Source organism: Aulostomus chinensis, chromosome 7, assembly GCF_037954235.1.
Source record: "Aulostomus chinensis isolate RoL2024-O1b breed Wild chromosome 7, RoL_Achi_v1.0, whole genome shotgun sequence".
Taxonomy (NCBI): Eukaryota; Metazoa; Chordata; class Actinopteri; order Syngnathiformes; family Aulostomidae; genus Aulostomus; species Aulostomus chinensis.
The window spans coordinates 23263578-23276950 of NC_141326.1; the positions used below are offsets into that span (position 1 = coordinate 23263578).

Genomic DNA, 13373 nt, shown 5'->3' on the forward strand with positions numbered 1-13373 from the left:
GATTTAATCAAACTGGCTGCATCTCCTCATAGAACACATTTCAAACTTTGCTTTGTCGTCAACAGAATCACCGTCTTGTGTTTCTTCATGACTGAGGACTTGAGCTGAATCAGATACATATCCGTGATATGTTAAGTGGTTTGTATTTGTATTTGTACCCTCATCTTCCAACTCTGATTTGTTCAGTAATTCCTCCTCAAACCAATCTGGGTGCTCCAGCTGATACGCCTGGAAAGTCTGGAGAGCATCCCGCAAGGCTCGACCTGCTGGGCAGTGATGATACTCACTCTCAGCAAGACCCTCTAAGACATTAATTCGACCTGGTTGATGCTTTTCAGTGTCTATGATTCTGAAAAAGAGCTCCTCGAACTGTTTCATCAGCTTGTATCTCACTGTAATGTTGAAGGGTGACGGAACATCTTCTTCAGAACAAATATCATCAAAGTAAGCAACTATGTACGTCTCAAATGACGCATGTTGCACAAAAGAGGGCACAATTAGGCTGAGAGCTGGAGTGAGCATGTCTCCTACTGGTGAGTGGACGTCCTCTCTCAGAGACACCTCTTTCTCACCACACATAGCTCTCCATTTAGCTTGTACGCCCCGTGAGCACAGGATAAGTATCTTATTTGAAGAACTCGTTATTTGCTCCCTGTGCCAGTCCAGCCACTGAATATTGCCCATAACTCCCAGTCTGGTTGAGTCCAGCAGATCCAGTACCACCTCAGTTCCACATTTGGCCCCCAGGAAGGCACATAACTTGAGAACAATGTTTTTGTATAAATGGTGGTCGAGGGAATAGATGATGAAGACTCTTTTTTTCTCTTGCACTTGGAAAGATTCTGGTTGTTCTTTGGAAGCAGATGTGGATGTTTTGACAAGATCTGAGGAAAGGATGGAGTCAGATAATACTTATCCATTCAAGTTGTCTGTCACTAATAAAACATTGTTGTTTATAAGACAGCAAACCTTTGCGAGATGCAGTACACAGCAGATAAACCAAACAAACAGCAATCATTCCCAGTCCCACAGTTGCCTTTACAAATACAGAACGTGATGGATAATCTGAAGAAGAAAGTTACATTTCATCAGTTTAATACTTCTATAAAAAAAACAAAAGTTCAGTTAAATCACTTTGAATAGAAAAGAAAGACAGTTCTTTACAAACTGAAATGCATATTCAAAATATTTATTTAGTGAAATACGGGATTTTTGAAGACTTTTGAGTCTCAAACCTTTTATTCAGGCTTAAAAGACTCAAGCAACACATGCAGCGAGTTGATGCTGCTTTGTTTTAAAGGAACATACTCATAGAAAAGCCACTTACTCATCTTGAAGAAAGCCAGAGGCCCAAAACATCATCAAAATTAAAGAATATTGCATATGGAGCCAGAGTGTGTGACACTTTCTTCCCCTTTTTCAAAAACAGTTCTCAACCATCCTCCCCATAGCCAGACAGGAAGATAGATACCTTTCTCTCCTCAGTGGATGCAGGAGGGAACTAAGACCCACAGAGACTGCTAGTTAGCATAGCACAATCAATCAATCAATCACAATGACTGTTGAAGGGAAGTGTTAGCATAACTCAGAGACTCCAGTTTCATCAAACTCACTTTTCTCCAAAATAGTCCCTGCTTTCATGGCTTCTGGAAAATCTTATACCTTGAACCTTATCTATCTGATGACGTTTGACAAAGGTATGCTAACACTTCCCACCAACAATAATTCATTGCATCTTTTAGTCTGGCTCTGGGGAGAATGGAAAAAAAAAAAAAAAAAACTCCTTTCCTAAAAGGTGGCGTGTTCCTGCAAGGGTCTCATGCTACAAGGATAGGCTAAAGTAAAGCTAAAGAGTTCAAAAGTCATACTTACAAGGGCAGTAATCAATTATTGTTACCTTGGGTTGGCAACAGTCATTCCTGCATCTTATGAAAAATGGCTTGATCTTTGGAGGGAAAAAAAGGCATGATGAGCTCAATAAACTATGATTACTGTACAAAATTAAAACTCACCATTAATACGATCTCACACTTGGGGAGCTGCACTAAATCCAATTCAAAGGTCACAATCAGCGATGTTCTGTTGTCCTGTTTGTGTAACAGAATGTAAGAAATAGGCCCAAGCAACAAATACTATCATATTCAAACAGTATAATTGATTACCTTTGAGACATTCTTAGAGTAACACACATTATCACTCTGTACGGTGACTTGGTATTTGTCTGAATACTTTGCCGCCTCAAATTCCACCACAGTGAACATTTTATGTTTATCAACCGATAAAGAAGTAGTTACACGAGGGTCCCATTGACTACCTGCAATGATAAAACATCTGTCTGATCCTGGGTCTCTTACAGATAAACTCATGGGATGCAAAGAAGATTTAAAAAAAAAAAGTACCATTTTCTAAACACATTTGGGTGGTTTGGAGTTTCCTGTCGTCACATCCTGGTGATGAGCATAAAAGTCACGAGATGATTAGAGCTTTGTAGAGTCTGAAAACTTCTTAAATATGTTGTGATTCTTGCAAACAAAATAAATCAGGGTCACTTTTCTTAAACATAAATTACAGGTTGGCAACAAAATATTATACATTCATTATAGTACAATCAGTGTAGTGTATAGTGTACAATAAGTGGAAGAAGAAATGCATAGAAGGCATCAAAAGGAGTATTCCTAGCATAACTCTGCTCAAACATTTGTAGATACACATGAGAGGTAAAAGAAAATGTTACTTTGCTTCACAGACACTCACCAAATTTAAAGACAACTCACCTGGGATAGTAATTTGCTTTCTGATCTTATAATCTCCAATGGCAGGTTCTGGCAAATTGAAAACTGTCAGCATATATGTTCGTCCAGCCTCGACCGCAATTCCGTCCAATGAAAATGTCCACTAATAAAGAAAAAAAGGTGACTGGTAACGGAATCTAAGAATGTTCATTGGTGGCCACTTCCACAGGAGAACTTCTTTCAGTCCTACCTTGCTATATATCGGGGTCAGTTGCTGGCTGATGTTGTAAATATATCGTACACACAAACTTTGGTTTGCACTTTCATCCAGGATATTTATCTCTGATCCACGTAGAGTTAGTAAACTTGCTGTGGAAAGACAAGCATATTATATTTGATGTGAATTTTCTCTAAAAGAAAAAAAAATAACCTGGTTGACTGATGCCAGTTTTTGAATACTGCGTGGTACTTAATTTGGTCACAGATCAAAGCCTTACTTACCATCTGACTTTAATCTCCATGTCACGTTCATCATGGGTACGAGCACGTGTTTGTCCATCCCAACTCCCACATGTTCGGGACCCCACTCTGGCCCAGTCGGAGCCAGACATCTGGGTACCACCGTACGTTTGTCTGAACAGTTACCTGCCATTTGGAGTTTTATGCATTTATCTCCATATTTAGCTTCCACAAATTAAAAGACAGCACTTTGCTTACTGAACAATAATACATATCCATTTGAAAAAAAACACACTTACTAATTTTGCAATCGTAAAGACCCTGGGAAAAAAATAAAATAGTTGTTGCTTAACATCATGACAGTATCCTTTGATTAATATTTCCAAGTGTTTGTGTGGTGCGGCTTCTTTGTTTAGTTAATACAAAAGATCAAACCCTCACCAGTTGATCGCATTCCAGACTTCTGTCCAGGATCCGAAGAGAAGATGAAAGTTCAAGTCCAGCCGTCAAAAAAAAACAGAGAATTGGAACGTGGCTCATTCTGGTGTTGCTGGTGCAGCTACACAAGATGGGACAACAAAAACAAACAAAACAAACCAACTACAGAAATAAAGATACAATCGGCATCTTTGAGACAGTCCAGTAGTTTTAACAAATACAAAGACGTTTCACTGTAGTCTGATTACTAATGACGCTGATCAGGTGCTGACATCTGAGTACACAGGAAGGATGCTCTTATCAAATGTGGTCTGCAGTTTCCTCACTCAGAACACTGCAAAAATCACTCAGAAGTCAACTTCATAACCTCTAAATTCTGTCAAATCAACACCAGGGGGCAGCAGTGGCTAACTTTGAAAACAGTCGTCCTTTAGCAGTTGGGTCTTTTAACACAGTCAAACCCTTTTCAGGTCCAAGTGTCACATTATCAAATTACATACTCAAACAATAACATGTTCATCTTGACCTCCCATGACCTCTGGCAAGATCAACTCCATATACAGATTATTTTGGAGTTTGGCAGCTCAACACTTTAAACCAGCAGAGGGCTCAGGATTTGGACTATCAGCCACGCACTGATTAGAGAGATTATACTCTTCAGAATAAAAATGTGGCAAGAGCTACGTGTTAATTCCTGTTGCTTTGTCTTGGTGTTACTGTGTCTCCAACTGGACACTGAGCTCAATGGTATCATGTTACACAAAAGTGACAGACAAATATGTGCCACTGAAATCTGACCAGAATAGACTGCACATGTTGTATCTGATCAAACCTCTGCGATCCAAATAGTTGTGTGATTTAAAAATATGCAGTACAGATATTGAATATTAGCATTAGAACAGCAAATTATTGATAAGAAGTTCTCTTGAACAGCACAAACATCTGCCACAGTCCATAAAGTATCACATGAGAAACTAATACAACTGCCCTGGCCTAAGATTTAAAAAACATCTCAAAAATTGTTAGAAGGAATTTGATGATTGATAGATTGATTTTGTGGAATCACAAGTGACATTGAAAGGAACTACAGATTCACTTTTGAAGGCCTCCTGGATCCAACTGTTGATCCTGCATCTTGAATACTGTTCAAGGCCATTGTCAGGATATTGTAGATATATTTGTATGGACATATCATGGATGTATTTGGATCAAATTCATGGAATCCATTTGAAGTGTCTGACAGAAGAGAGATCCAGAAATCATCTTGATCATATTCTAGATCTGTAATCCATAAAATGTAGTTTTGGTTTAATTGTGGATATCTCTTTAAAATCAGTGCATATTTTGTACGAGATTTATTGAGGAGGTTTATTTTAATCAGAGCGAGAGGTATTTCCTTTAAGATGGTATGGATGATGTTCTGGATCAGTGATTTAGAAAACCTGTTGATGTTGCTAGACATTCATGTTCTGTATCCACTGAGTCTGCTCAGTCTGAGTGCTTTCTAGTTCAATATTTACTAACTTTACAAATAATGCACATGCAGGCAGATTTAAACTGCTTATAAATATGTTTATGAAGACCATTTGCGATATCACCTTGCAACTACATCATATTATGTTATCAAGTATTTCATCTAAAGGAGACGTTAGTTTATCCTCTTCACAACGTCCTGACATCAGACAACAAATTCAGGATGCTGAGTTAAGACACATGTATTAAGTATATAGTGTTAAATGTTGATAAGGAGAGGTTGGAAATGTTTTTAATCTGACTTTTCGATAAATTATCATAGAACCTCTCCTCTCTAGAGAAAAACTTAAAATTATTCCCTTTAACTTCAAGCCGAACCTTCAATTCAGTTTAGTAAACCTTAACCTTTAAGCCTTTTAAAGTCAAGTGGTCTGCGATGATAGCCAGTAATATGCATGACGTAAATTTCCAAAGGCAGACATGCTTGGAGCCTCTGATATCTGCAGAGGATAACTCTGCTGTCAGTTAGGGGCATGTGAAGTGTGTCCTTGTGCAGTTCAATCACATGAAATAAATGAGTCACAGGTTGAGGGCAAATCAAAAAGGGTTGCATTGTCATGCAGCAATTGTCAGGTGGACAGGGGAGGGGGGGCTATATTTTAGCGAGCCATTCACATCAGACTTGGAATACATAAATCCTACACTAATATCCATTAAGTGCTTTTTCATTTCCTGACTCGCCATTGTTGCTGCCCTCTCTGATTTCTCTCATCATCAAGGTAAGTTTCATGCAATAATCAAAAGCTAATTAGCAAACAAGTACATTTGATTGACATGCATTAAAAGGGATGAAGTGGGTCAAGTTGTCATCCCTTGTGACAGCAGTCCAGGTAACTCTATAGTGTTTATCTATGTCAAGGCAAGTCTGGATTTAATGTTGGGATCAGCGATGACTGCATATTAGCATGCCCCTGACAAACACACACGCACACACACACACACACACACACACACAAACACACGAACCGTCTGGTATTTACACCTCCAGCTCCTAAATGATCTCTTGAAGTGAGGAAATGTAATCGGAGGTTGCACCTCCAGAATATTGGCTGATAGTAACAGCAAGCTTGACCCTATCGTTGTGGCCTGAAAGCTGGTGAAATGTGATTATAGTTCCCTCATATTAACAGGCAACCTACTCAGTGGAAGGGATTCAGAAAATCCCTTTGCTTACGTCTTTTGCGCATTCACTGTGAAATTGCATTATTTCGAATAGATAAGCACAGCATTGTGTCAGAGGTACAAATAAACTTACATCTTTATCAAAGTAAAATAATTGGGAAGTCAAGTTGATGTAGGACTGGCTTAAACCAATGGTTTTGGTTGCAGACGTTTTTCAATATTTTATTGAAATGATCCTAAACTTTAAATAGATAACTTGCATACTGGTTTGGTAAATTGGCTTCCAAAACTTTTTGCAACTTGGCCGTCTCGAGATTTATCAAGGCCACAGCAGCTGCTCGGTCACAGGCAAGCATGAAGGCAATGCAGTCAAATATAGCCATGCAACGGGCTACAAGTTACAATAGGAGATTATGTGATCCTTGAAGGTTACTGAAGTGCATCTGAGGGCCACAGAGGACAATTAGGTTCACATAAATGTAATAAACTGATACTTGTCAGCACAATAATTATTTTTGCAATCATTTTAAATTATCTCTAAGACATTTTCTATCTGTGTGCAAGCATGGTTTTCTCACATTATGCTCACAGATGTGTTTACATCGGGAATTTCTTATTTGCCAAAGTAATAAGTCTCTTAGAGAATATAAATATGCTGTTTAAGGGGTCAATTCAAAACCACCCACATTAACCAGGATATTGTGCAATATAATGGCATTTTAAAGCTGACTTGTGAATTCAGTAAATTGCTTCAACAAAATGTTTTTTTTAATTTATTGTTTTATTTTTAATCTATTAGCCACCCAAGAAGTTGGTTACAGCAGTTTGCCACCACAGCCAAACGTGCCCTCAGAGGACATGTTGCAACATCAGCTCAGGAACGGAACGTGCATAGCTGCATAAACCCAGCCAATCTACAGCTGATGGTTTGAATAACTAGAGAATCTCTGCAAAGACCATTTGCAGCCACCTTAGATCAGCTGGCTGATCAGATTTCAGTGGGCTACCGCACATGTTCTTTGCATATCGCAGAAACTTCCTCTTCACCAATGAATCAGTTTTCACCTTGTGTTTGCAGCATATATGCACTTTACTGCGAGGGATTTGCTGGGTTATGGTCAGGGATGACAGATAATAGATGGATGTGTCAAATTCAATGCAGTGAACTGGAAATAATTAAAAACTATGTCTTTACCCCGAAGGCACTATAAACTGCAGTCATGTCTGAAGGGTGAGTACTCAAGATCACACTATATTTTATATACTAAATCAATAAATAAATATGTATGTTTTCTCTTTCATGTCACATGTTAATGAAGACCGGTGAGTCAGTTTCAGAATTTTTTTCTCAATCGTCAATCAATCATTAAAGTGGATTTTAACAATTTTTTCTATGTATCCCACAGAGGAAGCCAAAATATACCGCCACACGCCGACTGCATTTAAAGGCGAGTGTAGTAAAACATACGTTGAACAGAACTTTCCAGTATTCCATGTGATAAAAACTGTTTTGGCACTTGCTTATAAGTGGTCAATAAGTTGTCAATAAGGTCTTAATATCTTACAGGCCAAACTGCTGAAAAAGGCAGCGTCTATGCTTGTAGATGAAAGTGAAGAGAGGAGACAGGAAAAAGAACGCTTTCTGAAGGAGTCTTTCCCTCAGCCGCAGCTGTCAGGTCTCTCAGTCCAGGAGCTCCAGGTGCCAAGTCCACAGAGAATCCTCAAGATTCAATGGATGTTTTAATTCTATGTTTCTGATATTGCTTTCCTTTACAGAACCTTTGCAAAGACCTACATCACAAGATTGATGTTGTAGATGAAGCACGTTATGATATGGAGGCTAAGGTATCCAAAAATGAGAAGGAGGTAGGCACACTTGAAGAAGGGATCACACTTTTCTACATTCTGGTACAATGGGGAGAAAGCAACAGCAACAACAACAACAACAAAAACCAATACTTTGGGCTTGAAACAGACAGAAGTGCAAGTAGCAATTCCCTAATATCTTAAAGTCCTGCCTGAAGAAGTTGCCAGTAATGAATTCATCAGCAAATAATGAACACAAATGTTCCCATGCAGCCAATTTGAAAGAAGCAGACAGCCCCTCTAGCGTCTGTGTAATTTGCACGAGCCACAGTGCAAACAGTGAGGAACAAATTAGCTTGAGCTGAGCTTAGCATGGCATGGTGCTAATTCACTCACAGCTTACGCCTCAATGTCTCCAGGCGCTTGTGAAATTTTGTTCAACATCATGTAGAAATGAATCAATCTTGGCACACAGGTTGACACGCGCTCTCTAAACAAACTGTGACATCATGACAGATAAGCACCGATACCTGTACTGTTACACCTGAGCGGGTATTGAATCATCTTCAGCTGTGATATTTTGTTGCACAGATTGAGTCTCTGAAATTGAAGATCATTGAGGTAAAAGGAATCAGGAGGCCCAGCTTGAAAAGGGTGAAGAAAAGTGCAGATGACATGCTGGGTCAATACACTGACGGCTCCAAACTCACAAAGCCTGATTTCAAGGTCAACCTTAAGACAGTGAAGAAAGAGGAAGAAAAGGTAACGCTGCCGGTTCAAGCGAGACATATTCTGGTTTTATGCCTCCATGATGCGCCACATTGTAATATTGTTTTCCATCTAATCTATAAATTGATCTTTCAACCAGTGATTTTCTTTTATAATGTCCATGTCCAAATGTAGTATCTTACAATACAATCTGTACCTGCCAAAACAAATAATTATGTGAAGTTAACGTTTGTGCCAGATGTAATGACATTTCCTCCAGGTGTTCCTGAGACATCACACCTTCACAAGAACGGGAAAGTGACTCGTCACCAAGTGGACATTTGTGTGAAATTTTAATTATTTGCCTCAAGGAGTTTATTCTTGAGCGATATCGCATTTATCTGAGGTTACAGTGACCTTTGACCGCCCACAATTAATGCCAAATTTGAGGACATTCCCAGAAGCCATTCCTGAGATGCAACATTCTCATGAGGTGATAATGACCTTGCTGTTTCACCTATGAAAAAATCTGTTCAGTTCATCCATGAGTCCAAGTGGCTGTTTGTGCCAGATTTAAAGAATTTCCCTCAAGGTCATTCTGGCATATCATGTTCATGTGAGATCAAAATGACCCTGACCTTTGACCACCAAAATCTTTTCAGTACATCCAAGAACCAAAGTAAACATTTCTGCCGTATTTGGTAAAAATCCCTAAAGGAATTCTTGAGATGTCACATCAACAAGAATGTGGTAGACTGACATAAATCACAAGATAAAAAACTGCTATCGACGTATTTACAGTCTTCTCTATGTCTCTTCTACAGAGGGAGGAAGTGACCGACTGGCGTAAGAACGTGGAGGCCATGTCTGGTATGGAGGGCAGGAAGAAGCTGTTTGATGCTGGCCAGTAAGGCGGCACCAGAGTGAAACATCTGTTAGCAACTCATCGTGTATCTCATAGTAAAACTTGTTTGCAAATGCAGTGACGATTTCTCCAAATCCTTTTGATTGAATTTTTTTCCACTCTCCAACACAACAGGAGAAAACTAAACAGGTGTAAAGAATGACTGAAACACTTGTTATGAATGCGCTATGTAAATTACACTGTTTTAAAATAGTTTTTATGTGTAATGAATGTGTAATTAACAGCATTTGAGAACATGATCAGTACAGCTGCCAGACCCATAAATGTATATTAACCTAAAGTGTTACAAAATATGATTATAAATAAAGGCTGTAAAGAAAATGCTGATTAATGGTAGTTAGTGTGAATTTACCTTGTCAGGTTTGGTGTCTTTCGAAGTGCAGTTCTTGTATGACACAGGTGATGGCGCTGTCTTATAATCAGTAATACATGTGACGGTAATTAAACAACCACTTTTCTGCTTGTTTTTTCTGGTTCTTATTTTGAAATTAAGTGCCCCCCCCCCCCCTCCCCCCAACTCATAACCATGAGGATTTACTGAATTCACAAACATGGAGTAAAAACTAAATGACACGGGGTGATGAGTGTCCTTGCAAACTATAGTCCATGTGTTGGTGATGTGCAGTATACCGGCTGTCACGACGGTGGAGTCTATTTTAGTTGGCCACTCACAGAAGGCAAAAGGAGACATTAAATTGGACTTGAGTCTTCCTCTTGTCATTTGAAGACAGTCACTGATCACCTCACCAGGATTTCTGCAACCACAAAAGGGTATGATCATTTATGAAGCTCAGAGATACATTTTTTCTGTTTTTTTTCCCTTCATTTTGTTTCTGTATTTACATGTCACATTTATGTAGAACGATTAGAGCTATTTAGTTAGAGGTAATTGATTTTTGGAATACACAGACCAGATTCTAACTTTGACTAAAAAGATTTTCACTTTGCAAAATGAATGCTTTCATTAGTTAGATATTAGATAAAATGATGCTCTGCCAATCACAACTTTGTACAAAATGTATCCCTTTTATACCAAGGCACATGCTTGAACTTAACTTACTATCATGTTTTTTATAATGCAATTCATCTAGAGACCAATTTATAGCACCTCCTAGTTGATTTCAACGTGTTCAACAAGTTTAACGAATGTTTCTGGATACGTTACTTGTAGGAAAGTTGAACAACATCAACTTCGTCTCATGTATTTCTGGTAATAACCGACTCTGAATCTTAACTGGCTGCCTTGAAAGTCGACTCCAGTCAGAATAAGAAAAGAATATCATCCAAACAATCTGAAGCACTCAAACTTGCAGGGTTGCTAATTTGAAGGCTTAACATTTGCATGTTCCCATGCCACTATTTTATTCTTCACAGACTAAAGGTTTCCAAATATGACTGAAGCGTAAGTTATGACTTCTTTTATTACATTAATTCGTTTTTGTAAAGTCAATTTATATATTTATTTATAAATACATCAATACAAAGAAATTAACCTTCTTCTTTGCTGTACTTTCCTCTTTTCTGGATGTCCACCACAGACCGGTAAGTCATTCATGTAATTGGTATAATTTGTGACATTTTATACGACTACTGCTTTGTAAAATGTTTCTCTGCTGCCTTTTTGTGCAGAAAAAATCAAAGATCACTGCATCTCGCAGACTAGCACTCAAGGTGTGTCTTTACAACAACACACACCTCCTTAGCAATCATGGTTCACTTAAAACTCTATTAAATGAAACTGCTCAGAGGACCACAAAGTTTCCCAATTTCCCACTCAATTCAGACCAAACTGCTGAAAACTGCAGGAGCGATGGCGGAGAAGGAGAAGGAGGACAAGAAGATAGAGAGAGAAACTACTTTGAGTGAGAGAGTCCCTCCTCTTCAGATGTCTGGTTTGTCTGCACAGGATCTTCAGGTATGAGCACGTCACTGCATCAACTGATGGAATGAAATCAAACTGCAGCACATGTGAGCACCTCCCATGATGTCTAGCAAGCATACGTAACATTCAAAGCAGTAAAAGGTCTTTTAAAAATAATTTCATATTTCTTTATGCAATCTTTCTTTTGGTAATCAGTAAGAATGAGTTGTACAAATACAAACCAGTAAATTAGAATCCAACAAAAAGTTATGGGTCATTTTTTAAAAATATATCAGTATCAGTCCAATGGCCCAATTTTTCTTAAGTCTCTTCTTCTTTGCGCATCATCTGTTGTGGTAGACATAATGGCTGAATTGAGTGTAATGTACCGACATATCGGATATCGGCAAAAAACGAACTAACTAACCCCAAATGTCGTGGACCATGGCTTCAGGCCCGTCAGGCTCAGCTTGCGGCCCTCCATCAGCTGCTCCCACCAGCCCACTTGAACTGACACTGATCTCCTTCCATGCGCTCAATTGGCTCAGCTGATTCTATTCCATGCCCTCTATTGGCGACTATCATCATAAGACGCCTTATTTAAGACTAATCAGTCTGCCTATGTTTCCTGCTTCTTCTGCACACCATTTATGAGGGTTCTTTGCTGTTGCTGCTCTTCCTGCGTTTGGTTTTCCATGTATGCTGATGGAAGGTCAGAGAAGTCCAAGAACAGAGCCTCACCTCCAAACTTCCTGGAATGGCAACTGAGTTTTCTTCTTTTTTTTTTTTGTACATGACCGTCAAGCCAAACGATAGCCAACATATTTTGACATTACTTGCATGATCCTGATGCTGAAGGTGCTCTTTCTGTAGGCTCTGTGCAAAGAACTGCACCAAAAAATTGATGTGGTAGACGAAGAGCGCTATGACATTCAAGCCAAGGTGGCCAAGAATAACAAGGAGGTTTGTGTTCATTCATATTCCCTAGATGGATTTATATTCTTTATAGTTTACGGATACATTTATTATACTTAATTTGAATCTATGATGAACATTTAACTTTGGCAGTCCCACTATAATTTTACTTAATTCCTTTCAATTGTCAATATCATATTTTTTTTACTGGTTGAGTGAAATGTCATCATTTTCTCTCAAATATTTCCTGCAGATTGAAGACCTCTCTCTTAAGATTTTTGAGCTGAAGGGTAAAATGAAGCGACCTGCTCTCAAGAGGGTGAAGATCTCCGCCGATGCCATGCTTGGGGCTCTGCTGGGCTGCAAGGTCAAAGAGTCTGTGGACTTCAAGGCCAACCTGAAGACTGTGAAGAAGGAAGAGGAGAAGGTAAGACCAGCCATGCTAACAGCAGGTTGATTTATTGTGCTGATTTAATGTCTTTTTTGTTTTTTTGAATTACAGGATATTAGTGTTTTTCTAATATCATCTTCTTCCCATAACAGAAAGAGGAGGTGACTGACTGGCGTAAGAATGTGGAGGCCATGTCTGGTATGGAGGGCAGGAAGAAGCTGTTTGACGCTGGACAGTAGATTTGCTCCATTGGATCTGATGCAATTACAGTGAACAGACAGGAGTAATTAATGTTTTAGCACACACTACTGAGCCAACAGAGTGTATTTGACTGTGTGTTTTGATCCATTTTACTGTATATAGATTTCATATAGATATATTTTGCATGATAATCCTGAGATTCCTGTAAAAGACGCGTTTGATGCAGATAATAAATACTGAAAAGGGAACACTGGTGCTGCACTTTTCTTCTCAAACATGTAT

The 13373-nt window shown here is 38.8% G+C and overlaps 3 protein-coding genes across 3 annotated transcripts; 2 read left to right on the forward strand and 1 right to left on the reverse strand.

The window, feature by feature from the left end:
• Positions 1 to 3: 3 nt before the first annotated feature.
• LOC147259145 (interleukin-17 receptor A) lies at positions 4 to 11433 on the reverse strand. The gene is made up of 14 exons (XM_086207954.1): positions 11419 to 11433; positions 10396 to 10436; positions 10076 to 10135; positions 3633 to 3654; positions 3491 to 3512; positions 3234 to 3377; positions 2983 to 3101; positions 2775 to 2895; positions 2400 to 2447; positions 2163 to 2314; positions 2013 to 2087; positions 1873 to 1945; positions 970 to 1065; positions 4 to 884 (listed from the first exon to the last, which is right to left on the reverse strand). The coding sequence occupies exons 1-14, from the start codon at positions 11431 to 11433 to the stop codon at positions 4 to 6; spliced, it is 1869 nt and encodes a 622-aa protein (XP_086064080.1).
• Positions 7852 to 10031, forward strand: LOC147259146 (troponin I, slow skeletal muscle-like). Its single transcript, XM_086209413.1, has 4 exons — positions 7852 to 7983; positions 8061 to 8150; positions 8682 to 8852; positions 9623 to 10031. Exons 1-4 carry the CDS (start codon positions 7879 to 7881, stop codon positions 9707 to 9709), a joined length of 453 nt encoding a protein of 150 aa, XP_086065539.1. The 5' UTR covers positions 7852 to 7878; the 3' UTR covers positions 9710 to 10031.
• LOC147259147 (troponin I, slow skeletal muscle-like) lies at positions 11364 to 13333 on the forward strand. The gene is made up of 5 exons (XM_086209411.1): positions 11364 to 11394; positions 11507 to 11638; positions 12458 to 12547; positions 12753 to 12926; positions 13043 to 13333. Exons 2-5 carry the CDS (start codon positions 11534 to 11536, stop codon positions 13127 to 13129), a joined length of 456 nt encoding a protein of 151 aa, XP_086065537.1. The 5' UTR covers positions 11364 to 11394; positions 11507 to 11533; the 3' UTR covers positions 13130 to 13333.
• Positions 13334 to 13373: the final 40 nt, after the last annotated feature.